Raw genomic sequence first — 19890 nt, 5'->3', positions numbered from 1 at the left:
TCTTTTCGGTGTGTCTTTAACCACTTAAGGACCGGAGATTTCAGAGCAAAACTTGCTCAAAGGACTAGGCAATTTCTTTCATGTAATTGGCAAGAGTCCATGAGCCTAGTGACATATGGGATATACAATCCTACCAGGAGGGGCAAAGTTTCCCAAACCTCAAAATGCCTATAAATACACCCCTCACCACACCCACAATTCAGTTTTACAAACTTTGCCTCCTATGGAGGTGGTGAAGTAAGTTTGTGCTAAGATTTCTACGTTGATATGCGCTTCTCAGCATTGTTGAAGCCCGATTCCTCTCAGAGTACAGCGAATGTCAGAGGGACGTGAAGGGAGTATTATTTGAATACGATGATTTCCCTAACGGTGGTCTATTTCATAGATTCTCTGTTATCGGTCGTAGAGATTCATCTCCTACCTCCCTTTTCAGATCGACGATATACTCTCAATTTACCATTACCTCTACTAATAACTGTTTTAGTACTGGTTTGGCTATCTGCTATATGTGGATGGGTGTCTTTTGGTAAGTATGTTTTTTATTACTTAAGACACCTCAGCTATGGTTGGGCACTTTATGCATTTATATAAAGTTCTAAATATATGTATTGTACTTATATTTGCCATGAGTCAGGTTCAGGAATTTCCTTCTGCAGACTGTCGGTTTCATATTTGGGGAATATAAACTTTTTTTAAGAAATTTATTTCTTACCTGGGGTTTAGTCTTTTTTTCAATTGACTACTTCTTGCAAATTGCGGGTATTAGGCCCGCGGGTGCGTCAAATGCTAAACTTTATTGCGTCATTATTGGTGCGAAAATATTTTTGGCACGAAAAAAATACGTCTATTACGCAACTTCGTCATTTCCGGCGTCATACTTGACACCGAGACCTTTCACACGGTTGCGTCATTAGTGATGCGAGTGTGTCATTTCCGGTTATTTTTGGCGCCAAAAAAGGTTGTTATGTTGTGCGTCATACTTGGCGGCAAACTTTTTCATTATTTCAATACCCTATGAATGTTTGCCTCTTGCTTTTTTCTCTATCAGAACGGCTATGCTATTTGCATTTTTTCCCATTCCTGAAACTGTCATATAAGGAAATAGATAATTTTGCTTTATCTGTTGTTTTTTCTCTTACATTGTGCAAGATGTCCCAATCTGATCCTGTCTCAGAAGTTTCTGCTGGAACATTGCTGCCTGACATCGGTTCTACCAAAGCTAAGTGCATTTGTTGAAAAATTGTAGAAATTATTTCGCCGAATGTCATTTGTAATAGTTGTCATGATAAACTTTTACATGCAGATAGTGTATCCATCAGTAATAGTACATTGCCAGTTGCAGTTCCTTCAACTTCTAATGTGCATGATATACCTGTAAATTTTAAAGAATTTGTGTCTGATTCTATCCTGAAGGCTTTGTCTGCATTTCCACCTTCTAATAAACCTAAAAGGTCTTTTAAAACTTCTCATTTAGCTGATGAAATTTCAAATGACCAACAACATAATAATTTATCCTCTTCTGATGAGGATCTATCTGATACAGAAGATCCTTCCTCAGACATTGACACTGACAAATCTACTTATTTATTTAAAATAGAGTATATGCGTTCTTTATTAAAAGAAGTGTTAATTACTTTGGATATTGAGGTAACCAGTCCTATTGACGTTCAGTCTAATAAACGTTTAAATGCTGTTTTTAAACCTCCTGTGGTTTCTCCAGGGGTTTTTCCTATTCCTGAAGCTATTTCTGATATGATTTCTAGGGAATGGAATAATCCAGGTACTTCTTTTATTCCTTCTTCAAGGTTTAAAAAATTGTATCCTTTACCAGCAAAATCTATAGAGTTTTGGGAAAAAATCCCCAAAGTTGATGGGGCTATTTCTACTCTTGCTAAACGTACCACTATTCCTATGGAAGATAGTACTTCCTTTAAGGATCCTTTAGATAAGAAGCTTGAATCTTATCTAAGGAAGGCCTATTTATATTCAGGTCATCTTCTCAGACCTGCAATTTCTTTGGCTGATGTTGCGGCTGCATCAACTTTCTGGTTGGAGAATTTAGCGCAACAAGAATTGGATTCTGACATATCTAGCATTATTCACTTACTGCAACATGCTAATCATTTTATTTGTGATGCCATTTTTTATATTATCAAAATTGATGTTAGATCCATGTCTTTAGCTGTATTAGCTAGAAGAGCTTTGTGGCTTAAATCTTGGAATGCTGATATGACATCTAAATCTAGATTACTATCTCTTTCTTTCCAAGGTAATAATTTATTTGGTTCTCAGTTGGATTCTATTATTTCAACTATCACTGGGGGAAAGGGAGTTTTTCTGCCTCAGGATGAAAAACCTAAGGGTAAATCTAAGGCTTCTAACTGTTTTTGTTCCTTTCATCAGAATAAGGAACAAAAACTCAATCCTCCCCCCAAGGAATCTGCTTCCAATTGGAAGCCTTCCTCAAATTGGAATAAATCCAAGCCATTTAGGAAACCAAAGTCAGCCCCTAAGTCCGCATGAAGGTGCGGCCCTCATTCCAGCTCAGCTGGTAGGGGGCAGATTAAGGTTTTTCAAGGATATTTGGATAAAATCTGTCCAAAATCATTGGATTCAGAGCATTGTCTCCCAAGGGTATCGAATAGGATTCAGAGTAAGACCTCCTGTGAGAAGATTTTTTCTCTCACGTATCCCTGTAAATCCAGTAAAAGCTCAGGCTGTCCTGAAGTGTGTTTCAGACCTGGAGTCTTCAGGGGTAATCATGCCAGTTCCTCCTCAGGAACAAGGTTTGGGGTTTTATTCAAACCTATTCATTGTACTAAAGAAAGAAAATGTATTCAGACCAGTTCTGGATCTGAAAATTTTGAATCGTTATGTAAAAGTACCAACTTTCAAGATGGTGACTATAAGGACTATTCTGCCTTTTGTTCAGCGAGGACATTATATGTCCACAATAGACTCACAGGATGCTTACCTTCATATTCCGATTCATCCAGAACACTATCAGTTTCTGAGATTCTCTTTTCTAGACAAGCATTACCAATTTGTTGCTCTTCCATTTGGCCTAGCAACAGCTCCAAGAATCTTTTCAAAGGTTCTGGGTGCCCTACTATCTGTAATCAGAGAACAGGGTATTGCGGTGTTTCCTTATTTGGATGATATCTTGGTACTAGCTCAGTCTTTATGTACTGCAGAATCTCACACGAATCAACTAGTGTTGTTTCTTCGGAAACATGGTTGGAGGATCAATTTACCAAAAAGTTTCTTGATTCCTCAGACAAGGGTCACCTTTTTAGGCTTCCAGATAGATTCAGTGTCCATGACTCTGTCTCTAACAGACAAGAGACGTTTAAAATTGGTTGCCGCCTACCGGCTTTCAGTCTCAGTTATTCCCTTCAGTGGCTATGTGCATGGAAGTTTTAGGTCTCATGACTGCAGCATCGGACGTGATCCCCTTTGCTCGTTTTCACATGAGACCTCTACAGCTTTGTATGCTGAATCAATGGTTCAGGGATTATACAAAGATAACACAATTAATATTCTTGAATCCCAATGTACGACACTCTCTGACATGGTGGATAGATCACCATCATTTAGTTCAAGGGGCTTCTTTTGTTTGGCCAACCTGGACTGTGATCACAACAGATGCGAGTCTTTCAGGTTGGGGAGCTGTGTGGGGATCTCTGACAGCACAAGGGGTTTGGAGATCTCAAGAGGCGAGATTACCAATAAATATTTTAGAACTCCGTGCAATTCTCAAAGCTCTTCAGTTTTGGCCTCTGCTAAAGAGAGAACTGTTCATTCATATCCCAGGTGTAGACAATTGGGAGGCGGATTATCTCAGCCGCCAGACTTTACATCCAGGGGAGTGGTCTCTCCATCCAGATGTGTTTTCTCAGATTGTTCAGATGTGGGGTCTTCCAGAGATAGATCTCATGGCCTCTCATCTAAACAAGAAACTTCCCAGATACCTGTCCAGGTTCAGTGTTGTTCAGGCGGAAGCAGTGGATGCGCTGACACTTCCTTGGTGTTATCATCCTGCTTACATTTTCCCGCCTCTAGTTCTCCTTCCAAGAGTGATCTCCAAAATCATCATCGAACAGTAATTTGTGTTGCTGGTGGCTCCAGCATGGCCACACAGGTTTTGGTATGCGTATCTGGTTCGGATGTCCAGTTGCCCGCCTTGGCCACCTCCGTTACGGTCAGACCTACTATTTCAAGGTCCGTTTTTCCATCAGGATCTCAAATCATTAAATTTGAAGGTATGGAAATTGAACGCTTAGTACTAAGTCATAGAGGTTTCTCTGACTCAGTAATTAATACTATGTTACAAGCTCGTAAATCTGTCTCTAGAAAGATTTATTATAGAGTTTGGAAGACTTACATTTCATGGTGTTCTTCTCATAAATTCTCCTGGCATTCTTTTAGAATTCCTAGAATTTTACAGTTTCTTCAGGATGGTTTGGATAAGGGTTTGTCTGCAAGTTCCTTGAAAGGACAAATCTCTGCTCTTTCTGTTTTATTTCACAGAAAGATTGCTATACTTCCTGATATACACTGTTTTGTACAGGCTTTAGTTCGTATTAAGCCTGTTATTAAATCAATTTCTCCTCCTTGGAGTCTTAATTTGGTTCTGAAGGCTTTACAGGCTCCTCCATTTGAACCTATGCATTCTTTGGACATTAAACTACTTTCTTGGAAAGTGTTGTTTCTTTTGGCCATCTCTTCTGCTAGAAGAGTTTTTGAGTTATCTGCTCTTTCTTGTGAGTCTCCTTTTCTGATTTTTCATCAGGATAAGGCAGTTTTGCGGACTTCTTTTCAATTTTTACCTAAGGTTGTGAATTCTAACAACATTAGCAGAGAAATTGTTGTCCCTGCCTTGTGTCCTAATCCTAAGAATTCTTTGGAAAGATCCTTACATTCTTTGGATGTGGTAAGAGCTTTGAAATATTATGTGGAAGCTACTAAAGATTTCAGGAAGACTTCCAGTCTATTTGTTTTATTTTCTGGTCCTAAGAAAGGTCAGAAGGCTTCTGCTATTTCCTTGGCTTCTTGGTTGAAACTTTTGATTCATCAAGCTTATTTGGAGTCGGGTCAGGCCCCGCCTCAGAGAAATACGGCTCATTCTACTAGATCAGTCTGCACTTTGTGGGCTTTTAAGAATGAAGCTTCAGTTGATCAGATTTGCAAAGCGGCAACTTGGTCCTCTTTGCATACATTTACTAAATTCTACCATTTTTATGTATTTGCTTCTTCAGAAGCAGTTTTTGATAGAAAAGTTCTTCAGGCAGCTGTTTCAGTTTGATTCTTCTGCTTTTGATTTAATTTTTTTTCTTTCAAAAATGAAAATAAACGTATTTTTTTGGGTTGTGGATTAATTTTTTCAGCGGAATATGGCTGTTTTTATTTTTATTCCCTCCCTATCTAGTGACTCTTGAGTGGAGATCCACATCTTGGCTATTGATATCCCATATGTCACTAGCGCATGGACTTTTGCCAATTACATGAAAGAAAACATAATTTATGTAAGAACTTACCTGATAAATTCATTTCTTTCATATTGGCAAGAGTCCATGAGGCCCACCCTTTTTATGGTGGTTATGATTTTTTTGTATAAAGCACAATTATTTCCAAATTTCCTTTGTTGATGCTTTCTACTCCTTTCTTTATTACCCCACAGCTTGGCTATTCGTTAAACTGAATTGTGGGAGTGATGAGGGGTGTATTTATAGGCATTTTGAGGTTTGGGAAACTTTGCCCCTCCTGGTAGGATTGTATATCCCATATGTCACTAGCTCATGGACTCTTGCCAATATGAAAGAAATTAATTTATCAGGTAAGTTCTTACATAAATTATGTTTTTTAAAAATGTTGCTATAATTCATTTTAAACAGAAATAGAGTAGATGTTATATAGGCTATCTATCTATCTATCTATCTATCTATCTATATATACTGTATGTATATATATATATATATATATATATATATATATATATATATATATATATATATATATATATATATATATATATATATATATATCATAAAAAGAGTTTATCTGAGAATTATAGTTTTTCAACTAGCTATTTAGTTACAGAAGTAGGACATTATTGAAAAATAACAATGCAAATAACAATGCAAAGTACAAAAAAAAATCTGTAACAACCTTTATGATCCTAATCCTATTCCACAAAAACCTGTAACTAAACATCTGTAGAATTTTTTTTAATAATGTATATAATTTTGATTAGTTATATCCGCAGCTAAGTATATGATGTTCTAAAATTGTGCAATAGTGTATGACATAACTGCCCAAATCCTTAAAAGTGACCAACAAAACTACATATATTTTAAAAGTAGATTACCCAAGGAATTGATCTAAGATCATATTTTTTTGTATTTCTTGCCACCATTTGGCTTTAAGATGTATGCGAAATCATAAACTTTTTCACAAAGATTGTGAAGTCATAGGACAATGGTCCTAAAATCTTCTTTATGATCTCTAGTGTTTACCAGACATGTATGGGTTTGTCATTGGTTTTGGTAAATGACACGGCATATGGGTCCCTGGCTTATTCAGAATAGCATAACTGACCACATTTCCACAATTGACCATTAAACATATTATATATATTTGCTAAACAGGCAACCCAAGGCAGTGTTCTCCCCAGGACGTTTTTAGCGGGTGCACCACTCGGTTGATTTTACTGACCACCCGGCTAATATTTTAGCCAACATTAGCCAATAATAAAAATGCTCAATTTTTATTGCACAAATGATATTTATGTTAAATTATTCAATTAATTTGTGCTTTGGATAGCAGAAAATGATATAATATTAGAAAATATTACACTGCCCCCACCAGGCTACTTTATAAGGCCACCTGGCTGGCAACATTTTCTGTGGAGAACACTGCAAGGTATTGACCTAGGCTATTGACTAGCATTTCATACCACCACTAGGCCATAAAATGTATACCAAGTACAATCACCTAGAAATAAATAAATGAACTGGCTCCTGCCAGTTTCTTTCAGACTACAAAGAAGTCCCCAATGAAACAGCCAGTGAAACAAGCTTACCTGCTATTGTAAATGTACTAGTTTATAACAGCAGCATATTATATGTTTCATTAAAGGGACAGTCTACAATTGTTGTTCTTTAAAAAGATGGATAATCCCTTTATTACTCATTACCTAGTTTTGCATAACCAACACTGTTATATTAATACACTTTTTACCTCTGTGATTACCTTATATCTAAGCCTCTGCAGACTGCCCCTTATCTCAGTGATTTTTACAAGCTTGCATTTTAGCCAATTAGCGCTGTCTTATGCATACCTCCACAAGAATAAGCACAATTGTATCTATATGGCAAACATGAGCTAGCATCACCTGGCTGTGAAAAGCTAATAAAATGCACTGAGATAAGAGGTGACTTGCAGGGGAAACGTAGAGGTTTAGAAGTTATAAAGTATATTACGATAACAATGTTGGTTGTGCAAAGCTGGAGAATTTTAAATTAAGGCGTTATCTACCTTTTCAAACATTAACAATTTTCAAGTATTTTGTTCTTCTATTATTGATTTTTTCTTTGCTCTCTTTTTGTATCTTTTGTTGAAAAGCCAGAATGTAAGCTCAGTGCATGTGTCTGAGGAACTAGATGGCAGCAGTTTTGCAATAATGTGATCCATTTGCAAGAGGGCAGCAGTATTTCCTGTAATGTATGTATGTATCTACCTAGGTGTCTCTTCAACAAAGAATATCATGGGAATGAAGACAATTTGATAATGTACGTAAATTGAAAACTTTTTTTAACATTGTATGCTCTGTCTGAATCACAAAAGAACATTTTGGGGTTTCTTTTAAAGGGATAGAAAGGTCCAAGTTTAAATGTAAATGAATGCATTTAAATTTTAATTAGAAACATTTTTTTGCAATGTACTTCCATTAGCAAAAATGCTTCTAGCAAAAGTTATTTATGTTTCAGTGGCATACTCACATATGCTCATTGTGACTGATGATCAGAGATCAAACACCATGGGGTAGATTTATCATATGTGGGACGAACATGATCTGCTGTAGCGGATTATGTCCGCCCGACATCGCTAAATGCGGCTGTTGGCATTTAACATTGCATAAGCATTTCTGGTGAAATAATTGTGCATAGCCGCCCCCTGCACATTCGCGGCCAATTGGCCGCTAGCAGGGGGTGTTAATCATCCCGATCGTATTGCGTCGAGATGATTGCGGTCCGCTGCTTCTCAAGTTTCAGGCAGACCTGAAACTTCGGGGGTAAATTACAGCATCCGCTGCTTGATAAATCTACCCCAATGTCTGCTTAGAGAGCAGTGTGTATTGTGTCACTGGACACTTTATTAGTGGCATACAAGCCACTGCTGAATCTCTGAGGTGTGGTGCTTGAATCCTGATGCATGGGGCATATATGAGTGTGCTGCTAAACAACCTGTAATTACTTTTACTAGAGGTATTTATGCTAAAGGAAGAAGATTGCAAAATTCTCTCTGTTAAAATTATGACTCTGTTTAAATTATGACTTCTATATCCCTTTAAACATTTCCCTTCTTTCAAATGTAATTTTACAGTTATCAGTATTGTATTACAGCATCATGTAATCTTCATTATACATTTTCTGACTACAATTTATTTGGCAGAGACTTAATACTTGATTTGTGATTACTAAAGCACAACAATATGAGACCCTCCTTTGGGCCGTTGCGTTGTGTGCTTCAGTTAAGGCACAACATATCCATTTTGATGCGTCTTTTTATGGGTTTATAAACTATTATTTTAATTAAATTTTACTTCCATATTCTCGTATCTCCAGTCACGGATTGGCATCTCATCTGTATCTTAGTCTCCTGTAATTTCTTTATCTTCTACCTTTATTTTAACTTTCATCTCTCACTGATGTAATGTTATGTGATAGAACTTCAAGTTGTATTATTGTCTGAGTCTGTCCAACTCCAACTGTCTTATTTCGTTAAAAATAAAAAGCCAACTGTGGAAGGCTCTAGCCAGTTCCACTGTACAATCACTTTAAATTACTTAACTACGTGCTGGAGGCCCTTTAAGAACTTTTTAGCCAAAAAAGGTAGAGAGAACACGGTGGTGTAAATTCAACAGCACCTACAGAAATGGGAATCAGCACGCCAATATATAAATAATTTATTACGCACAAAAAGACCAAAATATGCCTTTGTGTCACTAATACAATTTAGAGATAAAGCGCATACAAAAAGACAATATAAAATGTACAAAACTACGTCTGGCACATACAAAGAGCAGTGTTGGACCATGTAACAAGGTTCCTGTAAATACAGAGATGTTGCTGAAGGGGATGAAATGCGCATCGGTCAGTTGCATAGGTTTGATCTGTGATCAACACATCTCTTTATACATTTTTTATATTATTAACTCCTGTACGCTCCATTTTCCTTTGTGTTTTTTTTTTACTTATTTAACAAAAACTATTTTTTTTAACCACAATGCTGCAATCCATACAGTCTTATATGTATAATCAAACAAACTGCACTCATTAAAGGGACATTAAACTCAAAATATATTTCCCCTTCGAGAGCTCAAGATTAAAACTGGAATACCATTGTGTGTTAACGCCTGAGTACAATCAATAGCACCCACAATTGATTTTATTGATCAAGTGATAGTCTAAAACGCGCTAATATCTTAATTTCAGATATTGCAGGTAAGCTAAAACCCACACATAATAGACTTCTGTGGTGGCGCACAGTAAAATTCATGTTGTATATTGCTCAATCTCTAAGCCAATCGTGCACTAACCCATATCTACCCCTATTTGGTCACAGCATAAAAGAAAAAAGCAATAATGAAGGTTTTTTTTAAAAGGTATGTCCTTGCACTGCAAAACAAATTTGTTTTAAATGTGTTTAAACAATTTATTTTCTATGCAGACATTTTACAAAGCAGTATTTAAAGAGACAGTAAACACCTTATAATTTCAAGACATTTCTGTTTTGCTGCTTTAGAATAACATCAGCCAAGTCTAAACATTTTTAAAAGAAATTAACATTGTTTTAACTGCAACTGTTTTTTGATTATCAAACGCCACCCGCCATTTGCCTTATTTCAGTCTATAGACAACAAGGCTAGCTACGGTCATGCTAGCTACAGTAATGATCGTATAAAGTACATTATTTTGCAGTTGTATCCATTATGAAAATTTGTTTTTTGTATCTTTTTATATTCACATTTTCTGAGGCACAACTCCTTCTGAGCATGCGTTTGTGATTGGCTGATGGCTGTCATATGACACAGGGGGAGGGAAAATGGAAGTAACTGACCTCAGAAAAAAAATCTACTACTTATAATGTAATTCTGCTGTACTTAACATATTAAATTACAGAAAAACAATATTTGGGGTATATATATATATATATATATATATATATATATATATATATATATATATATATATATATATATATATATATATACACACACTCACACAGTCATTCTTATTTTATCTCTCATATACATAAAATTAAAACTTTTATTACCTCTCTTCACCCCCCAATTGGAGTGTGGCTGCTTTTACCGCTTTTTGTTTACATAGCTTTTCTGTAACCAGTACTTATGTACCGGAATCATCAATATAAGCAAGGAAACAGCAGCAAAAGCAGATATTTCAAATAACAAAATAAAAGTAAAGTTACATAAAGGTAGAGCTATTTGTAACCAATTTAATACACTCCAGCAGGTACAAAGTGGTACTTGAGGACAGTGGTTGAGAAACACTGCTATAGAACACTCATGCACACGCTGTTTAACACATACCCATGTCTCCAGCAGCCTTGATATCAATGTTGTCGTACCCACTGCCAATTCGAACTATGACTCTCAGAGACTTGAATTTTTCTAGGTCTTCACGTGTAAGTGTGATGGTGTGATACATCATGGCGCCCACTGCCTCGTTCAGAACCTGCAAAGAAACACACAGTTAAAGGGACAGTAAACCTTGAGATTTTAATATAAACAGTTTAGTTATATATAATCGCGCAGACTTGCTGGGTCTATGGTTCTTATTTGCCGTCAATATCTATGTTTAATTTAGTTCCAACATGTATGGATTTTCTAATTCTCAGAACTGAAAATGCACCCTGTTGACTAATCAACGCTAACCCTGCTATATATATATATATATATATATATATATATATATATATATATATATATATATATATATAATGCACTTCATGCTAACATAATGACTGTGGCTAGCCTTCATAGCTGCAGACTCAAGCCCAGATTGGCTCCTCTAAATTGGGAAAGTAGTGGGTGGCGTTTGACACCTGAAAAACTGTTGCAGCAAACAAGATATTAATTTGTTTGATATTAATTTGTTTTAGAAATGCTTAGACTCATATTTTATTTACTCTATGTCTTGTAATTACAAGGTGTTTACTGTCCCTTTAATGTATAAAATGTGAGGGTGAATGACAGAAAAAGAATGTAAATAATATCTGATGATAAAAATGTCCAATGCCACATGAGCAGAAAGTAAGTAACAACTAAAACAGGTAAATGACGATTATACAAATTGTCAATTGCTCTTACAAATTATGCAAGGGATGTACTTAATAGGCATATGTATAACATCAAAAAAGTTCATATTTATTGCACAAAATAAAATAGTTTTTATGTTCCATTGTGACATTCCTCCACTCTGCAGCTGACCGTCCACAATTTTAGGGGGTCAGGCAGCACTGTGCACTCTTTTATGTGCACTGCTGAAGAGTCTGAGCACTCTCCTGTGGCACCTATGACATCACATGACTTTATATATATAAAAGGATTTCATGCAAAATTATGTCAAGTGCAAATATATTCTATTTTTATCTACTACTACTACTACTACATGATTAAAACATTTTTTTTGTATACAGATTTTTTGGAATATAGTGATTTATTGCTAATACACTATGCATGTATAAACATTGACTTTAAAGGGACATAATACCCATATGATAAATAACTTGAAAGTGATGAAGAATAACTGTAAAAAAGCTGAGCATATGTAAAAAGTGAATATATTTTACCTTAAAATTTCTTCAGCTCAAAATAGTAACTTCTCTGTGAACAGTTTTTGCTTTACTGTGATCTCATGAGATTTTACTTAAATCTTGCAAGATTTCATAGTAAACTAAATAATATGACTGTGTCTTGCAAGTCCCAGGACTAGCTTCCTTATTGGTTGCTTAAAGTCCCTTTACAAAGGGATGCGGTTACTTAGGAAATTTTGAGGTAAAATATCTTCCTTTTTTACATAGAGATGTGCAGGCGATATTTTCTAATCAGCTTTTTACAGGTATGCTCCATTACTTTCAAGTGCTTCAACATTTTGGTATCATGTCCCTTTAATGTGATCAGATGGGACATTTTAGTATGATTAAATAATATATGAAATAGCAGATAACATTAGATCATAGTGATGTACAAGTGTCTGGGTACATAAGCAAACCTTTTCGTGGATCTCCTGTGTGGACTGGGCATCACAGAAAGCCACAGTAGCCAAGTCTTTTAAGATTGGCATTTCAACAGTGCAGTCCCTTCCATCTAGTAAGGCCACCAGCGGGCGGGGGTGCATGGGGCCATTCATAGTCTGGGGCCTCATACCTGAAGGAGAGAAGAAGAAATATTAGTTAGAAACCGCAGCAACAACACCAGGATCAACTGCAGCAAAATGTATGTGAACCCCAACATTTTCTTTCATGATTCAGACAGAGGATACAATATAATAAAGTTTCCGATTTACTTCTATGATCAAATTTGCTTTTTTGCCATTTTATTCTTTGCTATGTTTAAGAGATACCTAGATAGGTAGCGTGTGCATGTCTGGAGCACTACATGACAGGAAATACTGCTCTTGCTAATGTATAACATTGTTGCAAAACTGCTGCTATTTAGTACTGCAGAGACACGTGCACGCTCCTGAACTTACCATCTTGCTTTTCAACAAAGGATACAAAGAAAATTAAGAAAATTTGACAATAGAAGTACATTGTAAAGTTGTTTCAAATTGTATGTTCTATCTGAATCATGAACGAAAAATATTAAGTTTTATGTCCCTTTAAGCAAATATTATTGTGCTAATTCCTATTCTGTACACTCTAACATACTCCGATACAAAGCTACACAAAACACTATAGCTAAAAAACCTTTGTAATTTAAACTGATTGTTGATATACTCTCCATTTTCTTTAAATCTTAACACAATATTTAATCATGCAACAGACTTATTTAGTCACATAAAAACCTAAAGTCTAATTTTTGTAGTAATTTATATCATCATGCCATCTTAAAAACAGAAACTAGCTGATCCTCATGGGCTGACCTCAAATTAACTTACTTTCATTTGCATTCCCACCAAAGATATTTACAGAATAGCTCTATACTGTTTTTATCTTGTAACTTCTCTGGTTGAGATTCTATGCTCTATACTAATGGTGCACAAACACAGGACAGGAGAGATGTCCCCTCTACCATACATAACATCTTTTTATCCACAAAAATACCTAACCATCTTTTTTTTCCCCCAATCACTTTGATGTGGGTAGTCACATGTCACAGAGAATTGCCTTTACAGTTTGGGGTTGTATCTGTATATCACATTATAGATGGAGTATAATGATTTACACAACAGTCTGCTTTGTGTATTTGATTTGCTAGACATTTTAACAAATGACATGATTGAGATCAGATATTTGTGTAGCATTTTCTGCATTCATTTATTCCCGAGAAATGCAGGGTATTTGTACTAAAAGATAACCAATAGCTTATTACAGGAAGATAGAGGAATTATGCAATGAAATAGAATGTACTTCCATGGATCAAAGTGATTAATTATATTATTAACTCATCAGATATCATATTTGAGCTGCACTAAAGATCTACAAGGCTGTGAATGTGTTAATTACAGTTGCATGGGTAATCCTTTTTCTCACACCATGTCTGCAGCTCTGCAAGTATCAGTACCAGCCCCCCCCCTCCTCCCTAAACCCAGCAGGCACTAGCAGATAAATTGGGAGGTTACCGTGGAAATACTCGCCCAGGGAATTTAGCCACTCCCACAGGTTGCTGGGCAACATGAAAGGAAACAAGACTGAAGTTATTGCGGCAGCAAAATAAATAGACAATGAATAAGTGTTGCGGGTGGAGCTAGTGGATGATAAAATACATGTGCACCAATCTACAAAACTAACCATAGGAAATGGGGTTGGATAGAGAGGAGGTTGGCAGTTTGCAGGGGGTTTTGGGACCACATTCACTAAGTAAATCCTACCCCATAGCATAATCTATTGAAATGCCTTATTAACCAGTTAGCTGCCAGAGAGGCCTGACAAAGGCCTAAACAGGTTTTGGTGTAGCTTTCAATACTTTAGCATATACATTGTATCTTGTAAAATCACTGACATTCTGAAAGGATTTCTCTGGTTTATCACTGGATGAAATTGAGTGCAGTAACCCAGATGTGAGCAAACAAGGAAATCCTTAAAGGGACATTATAATTAGGATTTATTCCCAAAAAGAGCCAGATAACAAGTGTAGTGCAAATCAATGCTTCCGCTTGAGTGTCAATTGCGCTAGAAGTAAGATTATTGCACTTGTCGGGTTGCGCTCGTAATACGAGTTGAAAGTAAACTGTTTTCGATCTCGCTGTAACCCTACGGTGAAAAAATTTGAAGTTATTGCGTGTGCTTTCACGTATTACCTCATAGAAGTCAATGGAGGAGAAAAAAAAAGAGGGAAAAAAACACCCCACTCTCGCGCAAACACAATCCCATATTCTCATGTTCTGCACATAACATAATATGTTCTATTTATTCATAAATAATTCTGCATATATCTGATGGTATTTTGGTACAATACATACATATAATATATATATATATATATATATATATATATATATATATATATATATATATATAGGAATATCTATTTATAAATACATAGAACACAATCCCCTATGTGCAGAGCATTGGAATGTGACGTATTTACAGTAAATACATAGTTAAAACCTTTATTAAAAATGAATATTGCATAAATATGCTTTTACTTAACAGCAAAGGGCTCCAATGTACATATATATATATATATATATATATATATATATATATACACATACAGGTATGTATTTATATGTGTATATATTTATGTCTGTAAATACATATGTACACACATATATATATATATATATATATACACATATTTAGACATGTATATGTATGTATGTATCTCAATGTTAAAGCCTTTTACCTGCCTTTTTTCCCCCTAACACCTAAGACTATCTTTGAGCCCTTATAACTTTTTGTGCAACATTGTTTTAAATCATTTTTATTAGATAGTGTTATTATGAGCGTAACTTTACTTTGTAATGTATTTTTGATGTGTTTTGTGCAACTTTTATGTTTCGGCAAACAGTTAACCAGAGCTCTGAAGTCGCGGTAATCATTCTAGCATAAATTGCAATTGTAATCACGCGATCATGTTTACTTTCGACTCATACTACAGCAGATAACATACGATAAACATTCTCAAGAAACAGATACGTTCATGCAGCAGAGCTCTATGGCAGCAGTTTTTTGCAACATTGTATGACAAAGGTACAAATAATGTTGCTAAACACTGCTTCCATAGAGTACTAAAGACACGTGCACACTCCTGAGCTCTTATGTGCCTACCTAGTTTTACTCTTCAATAAAAGATACCAAGAGAACGAAGCAAATTTGAGAGCAGAAGTAAATTTGAAAGGGGTTTAAAAATGGCATGCTCTACTCGAACCATGAAAGTGTAATTTTGACTTTACTGTCCCTTTAAATACTCTAATTCTTACCAACAGAAAGATCATTTTAATATAATGCAGAAAGATTCATAAAGTGGGTTACATGTTTAATCTATTGCCATAGTGCAGCACTACATGAAATCACACATTTTTGTTTTATTATTCAGATAAAGCATAACATTTTAAGCAACTTTTCAATGTATTTCTATTATCAAATTTGCACTGATGGGAGCTGGCTCAATACATTGGGCAAACCAGTGACAAGGGAGCATATGTGCGCAGCCACCAATCAGCAACTAGCTCCCAAGAGTGCATTGCTGCTACTGAACATACCCAAGTATGCTTTTTTTAACAAAGAATATAAAGAGAATGAAGCTAATTAGATAATAGAAGTAAATTGGAAAGTTGTTTAAAATTGTATGATCTATCTGAATCATTAATGTGTAATATTGACCTTTAAAACACTCTACCTTTACTAGAAAACTGTGTTTATGTACGGTTTCCATTTTAATATGCTTTGTAAGCAGTTTTTGTTTTTTGCTCTGCTGCTTCTTTTCTTATACAGATTATAATTTAAATCCATAATTTACAAATTGACAAAATACGGTTTTAAAATAGAGACTAAGAAATGCTAGATCAAGCTATTGCTGTCTGGTTGTCTAACATATAAAATGCGCACAATGTTACAAATAGAATAGAAACAGTTCAGAGATTCACAATTTAGCATTATATGCTGCAAAAGTTTTTATGAATTAAGTATGAAGATTAATTTGTAATTAACTATTAGTTATTTCCTCATTTAGCAGAGGTACATTTGGTATAAACCACAGCTAAACATCTAAAATAATTAATAATAACAACAAATGTGAAAAGGAAATGTTTTAAGCATTACTGAGTGACTCACTATTTGGTATATTATTTACCAAGAAAGCTGATGCAAACAGATAAACAAACTAGTAAATAAAACTGACTGCCTCTCCTGCCCCAATCAGAACTATCAAATTCTTCCATTATTCTACTTTCGTGCTATTAGCATTTCTTGCTATACATATTGAATTACACCCATTTTCCTATCAGTGCATTGTTTTTTGTTATCCTCACCACATTTCCTCATTCTCTCTCTCTCAATCTAGCCTTGCCTATATTAGCTAACACTCTATAATACTCTAACACTGTTTATGAAATAGACTTACTTTATTGTATTCATATCCTAGAGCATTTAAGGAGAGATGAAACACATTGAATTAACTTCATATATTCTATAGAGTAAGCCATACACAATGCTTTAAATCTCATATGTATCCCCAAAAGCTAAGTAGTAGTTACTTGTTTCTGGTGATGACATGGTGGAGACTATAATTGGTGGTCCTGTCCGTCGGGTGACTTTCTGGTAAGGAGAGCTGAGTGTATGATGACTGGACATGGAAGGTGATGGTAAATTAAGTGAGGTTTCCAGGTGACTTCCCTGTTTGCGTAAAAGTTGGGGGCTGCAGTGAGGGCTGTGCAGAGGGGATGAGGGTGGGAGGCGTTCTCTCTTCATTAGTTCCATGGGCACTGTGTAACTTGTTGGGTAAGCAGTCTTTGGACTGGTGTTAAGATTGTTATGGACAACAGTCATTGGTATACCAGACTGAGCAGGGAAGGCTGATGCAGGGCGTTGTTGAATAGGAACTGAATATCCAGCATTAGGCATAAACTGATTTTGGTTATTCATTCCACAGGATGGGTAGCTAGCTGTCTCCAGCAGGTGTTGAGATGGAGCACTGGAAGGCCGGCGGTTGAGTTCACTCATCCTAGGTGAAACCGGCTGTAAAGAAATGTTGTGTTGTGGGTTGGAAGACCCATCAACCATGGGATTATTGACGGATTGCAGACCAAGCTCACTGCGCATAAGGTCTCCACGATGACTGAAACTATTTGAGCGAGCCCGAACTCTCAATGAGTTTGTTTTTTGCAGATCATGTCGTAGAACCTGCAAATCTGCCCTGTAGCTCTTGATGAGACCTGAAAGCAATCTCGCCTGTCCAAGATTAGGCGCCACTGATTTAATGTCATGCTCTTCCATCACAGCTAGCGAGCTGGGCGTGTCAAACCCTTGCTGTATCAATGCATTGATAGTGCTCTCAGATAGGCCTTCATTCCTCAGAGCAGAGATGAACTCCATATCAACAGCCCTCTTTAGTTCAACTCCTGACAATGACATTGGAATCTGAGCATGAGATGGAGCCAGAGAGCTCTCATAGTTATCATAAGCCATCTTAGCACTGACGTTCTCTCTGGCTGAGTTATAACTACGGTTTGCTGAAACAGAGGAAGTCCCCAGTGTACCATCCATGACAGCAGCTTCACTAGGCTCTACCACTAGGCAGGTGGGACCAGCCTGTCTCCCTGCTGAGGGATCTATGGATCTTTCCATTGTCTCATTATACAAATGTCTGCTAGGAAATGTGGCAGCCTCTGACCCATATCTGGGGTTTGGTGTTTCCACGGTGTATCTTGCAGGGGAAGAATCCCGACTCCTTGAACGCTGTCCCTCAGTGATTACTCTACCTGCAGGATCTCTATATGAGCGTCCAGTTTCTTGCATATTAATGAGACCTGGAGCCTGCTCCCAGGCTGCTCTGCTAATATGTGGTCCATAACTGTGCGCTGAACGGTTCAACACATGGTCTCTGTAATATCGAGGATCCTCAAGGGATCTGCCAGACAGTGATGGCTCATTATAGTAATCATGGGTTTGCAAAGACCCACGCCCTGTAGACATTGCCACCTGCCTCTGGTAGGGATATGTAAGGTCTGGAGCTGAGCTATTTCTCACTGGCTGGCAATCCTGATGCCCTAACTGACCTTGCTGACCTCGGATGTATGTGTCTGGGTACGAGCAGAGTTCCGGTTTTATCTTCGAGCTGCCCTGCAGGATTATATCGCGGGATCTGCTGCTTGGCAGCTTGTAGAAAGCCTCTTCTCCGTTGTAGGTCAGAAAATTGTTTCTGCCGACTGCTCTCTGATATTCTGATGAATTATCCCCCTCCCAGCTTCCTTCATAACAACCTGCAGCATCCCAGCTATGAGAACGGCTGATGGTTGTATGCTTGCTTGGAACCGGCATTGGAAAAAAAAAAAACCTTCAGCTTAGATAAAGAGCTAGAGGAGGAGGTGGGGAAATGTCTCAGTTAAAATCTTCTGTTACAAAAAAACCAACAACACAATAAACACATAGGTGCACCTGAACTCTTTGGATACAGAAACAGAAACAAAAGGTTTGAATTACAAAGGTTTCAGCTGAATTATTAATTCCAAGTAATTTAAGAAGATACAGCACAACACCCCCTGTAACGCAGGTTACGAGAAAGCTGTTTCTGCAGGTTTCAGTCACAGACTGGTCTCCCACAACTAATCCGCACGTTGTTTTTTTTGTCAGAATGGACGTAGGAACATTTTATTTAGATGGATAAATGTGTGTGGAGATTAGAAGCTAAAGAAAAACCTGTAAAACCCTAATCCTATGTAACAGAAAGTTTACCCAGTTACAACCCTCCTGCAGGCATCACAGGAAGCGAGACTGGCACTAAACACCCTCCATATTTCTGTCTTTCATTTTACTCATTTACATTTATCTGAAAATGTTTAGCGTGAGTCACAGAATTGAGACATGAGAAACATAAAACATCCAGGGGGTCAGCTTCAGCTAAATCTCTCTTGATGAAAACATAATCCAGCTCATGTAGCTATGGGGGATTTAATATCCGCAGAATGAACACAATGCTCTGCCAGTGCATTCATGCTGGGAGCCTTTTCATAGCACATCCACAACTGGATTTGGGCATAAAGTCAAAACATAGCCCCCAAAAAATGTACTATACTTTCCAGCAACATCAGGAGTCAATACATGCGCTAAGAATTAAAATACTTAATAATAATAATAATAATAATAATAATAAGCAATAAGATATTGTTAATGGAATCAACATCTGCGATTTTAAAACAACAAATTATACTCAATAAATGTTACAAACAACCAAATACGTATACCTGCAGGAACTTGCTA

At 36.6% G+C, this 19890-nt stretch overlaps 1 protein-coding gene across 3 annotated transcripts in view; it reads right to left on the bottom strand.

Moving 5' to 3' along the window:
- The window catches only part of CTBP2 (C-terminal binding protein 2), a 219794-nt gene that overhangs the window by 63114 nt on the left and 136790 nt on the right, over positions 1 to 19890 (bottom strand). For 2 of the 3 annotated variants that reach the window (XM_053692600.1, XM_053692601.1), the window contains 2 exons: positions 12519 to 12673; positions 10835 to 10979 (listed from right to left, as the gene is read on the bottom strand). In XM_053692600.1, the coding sequence (XP_053548575.1) occupies positions 10835 to 10979; positions 12519 to 12673 (300 nt within the window). Of the gene's footprint in view, positions 1 to 10834; positions 10980 to 12518; positions 12674 to 17168; positions 18644 to 19890 lie in introns of those variants that run through there. The other variant, XM_053692599.1, reaches the window with a different exon arrangement.

The sequence above is a fragment of the Bombina bombina genome, chromosome 9 (genome assembly GCF_027579735.1).
Source record: "Bombina bombina isolate aBomBom1 chromosome 9, aBomBom1.pri, whole genome shotgun sequence".
Lineage (NCBI taxonomy): Eukaryota > Metazoa > Chordata > Amphibia > Anura > Bombinatoridae > Bombina > Bombina bombina.
The sequence above is the reverse complement of the archived record's forward strand: the minus strand, read 5'-3'. Positions and strand labels throughout refer to the sequence as shown.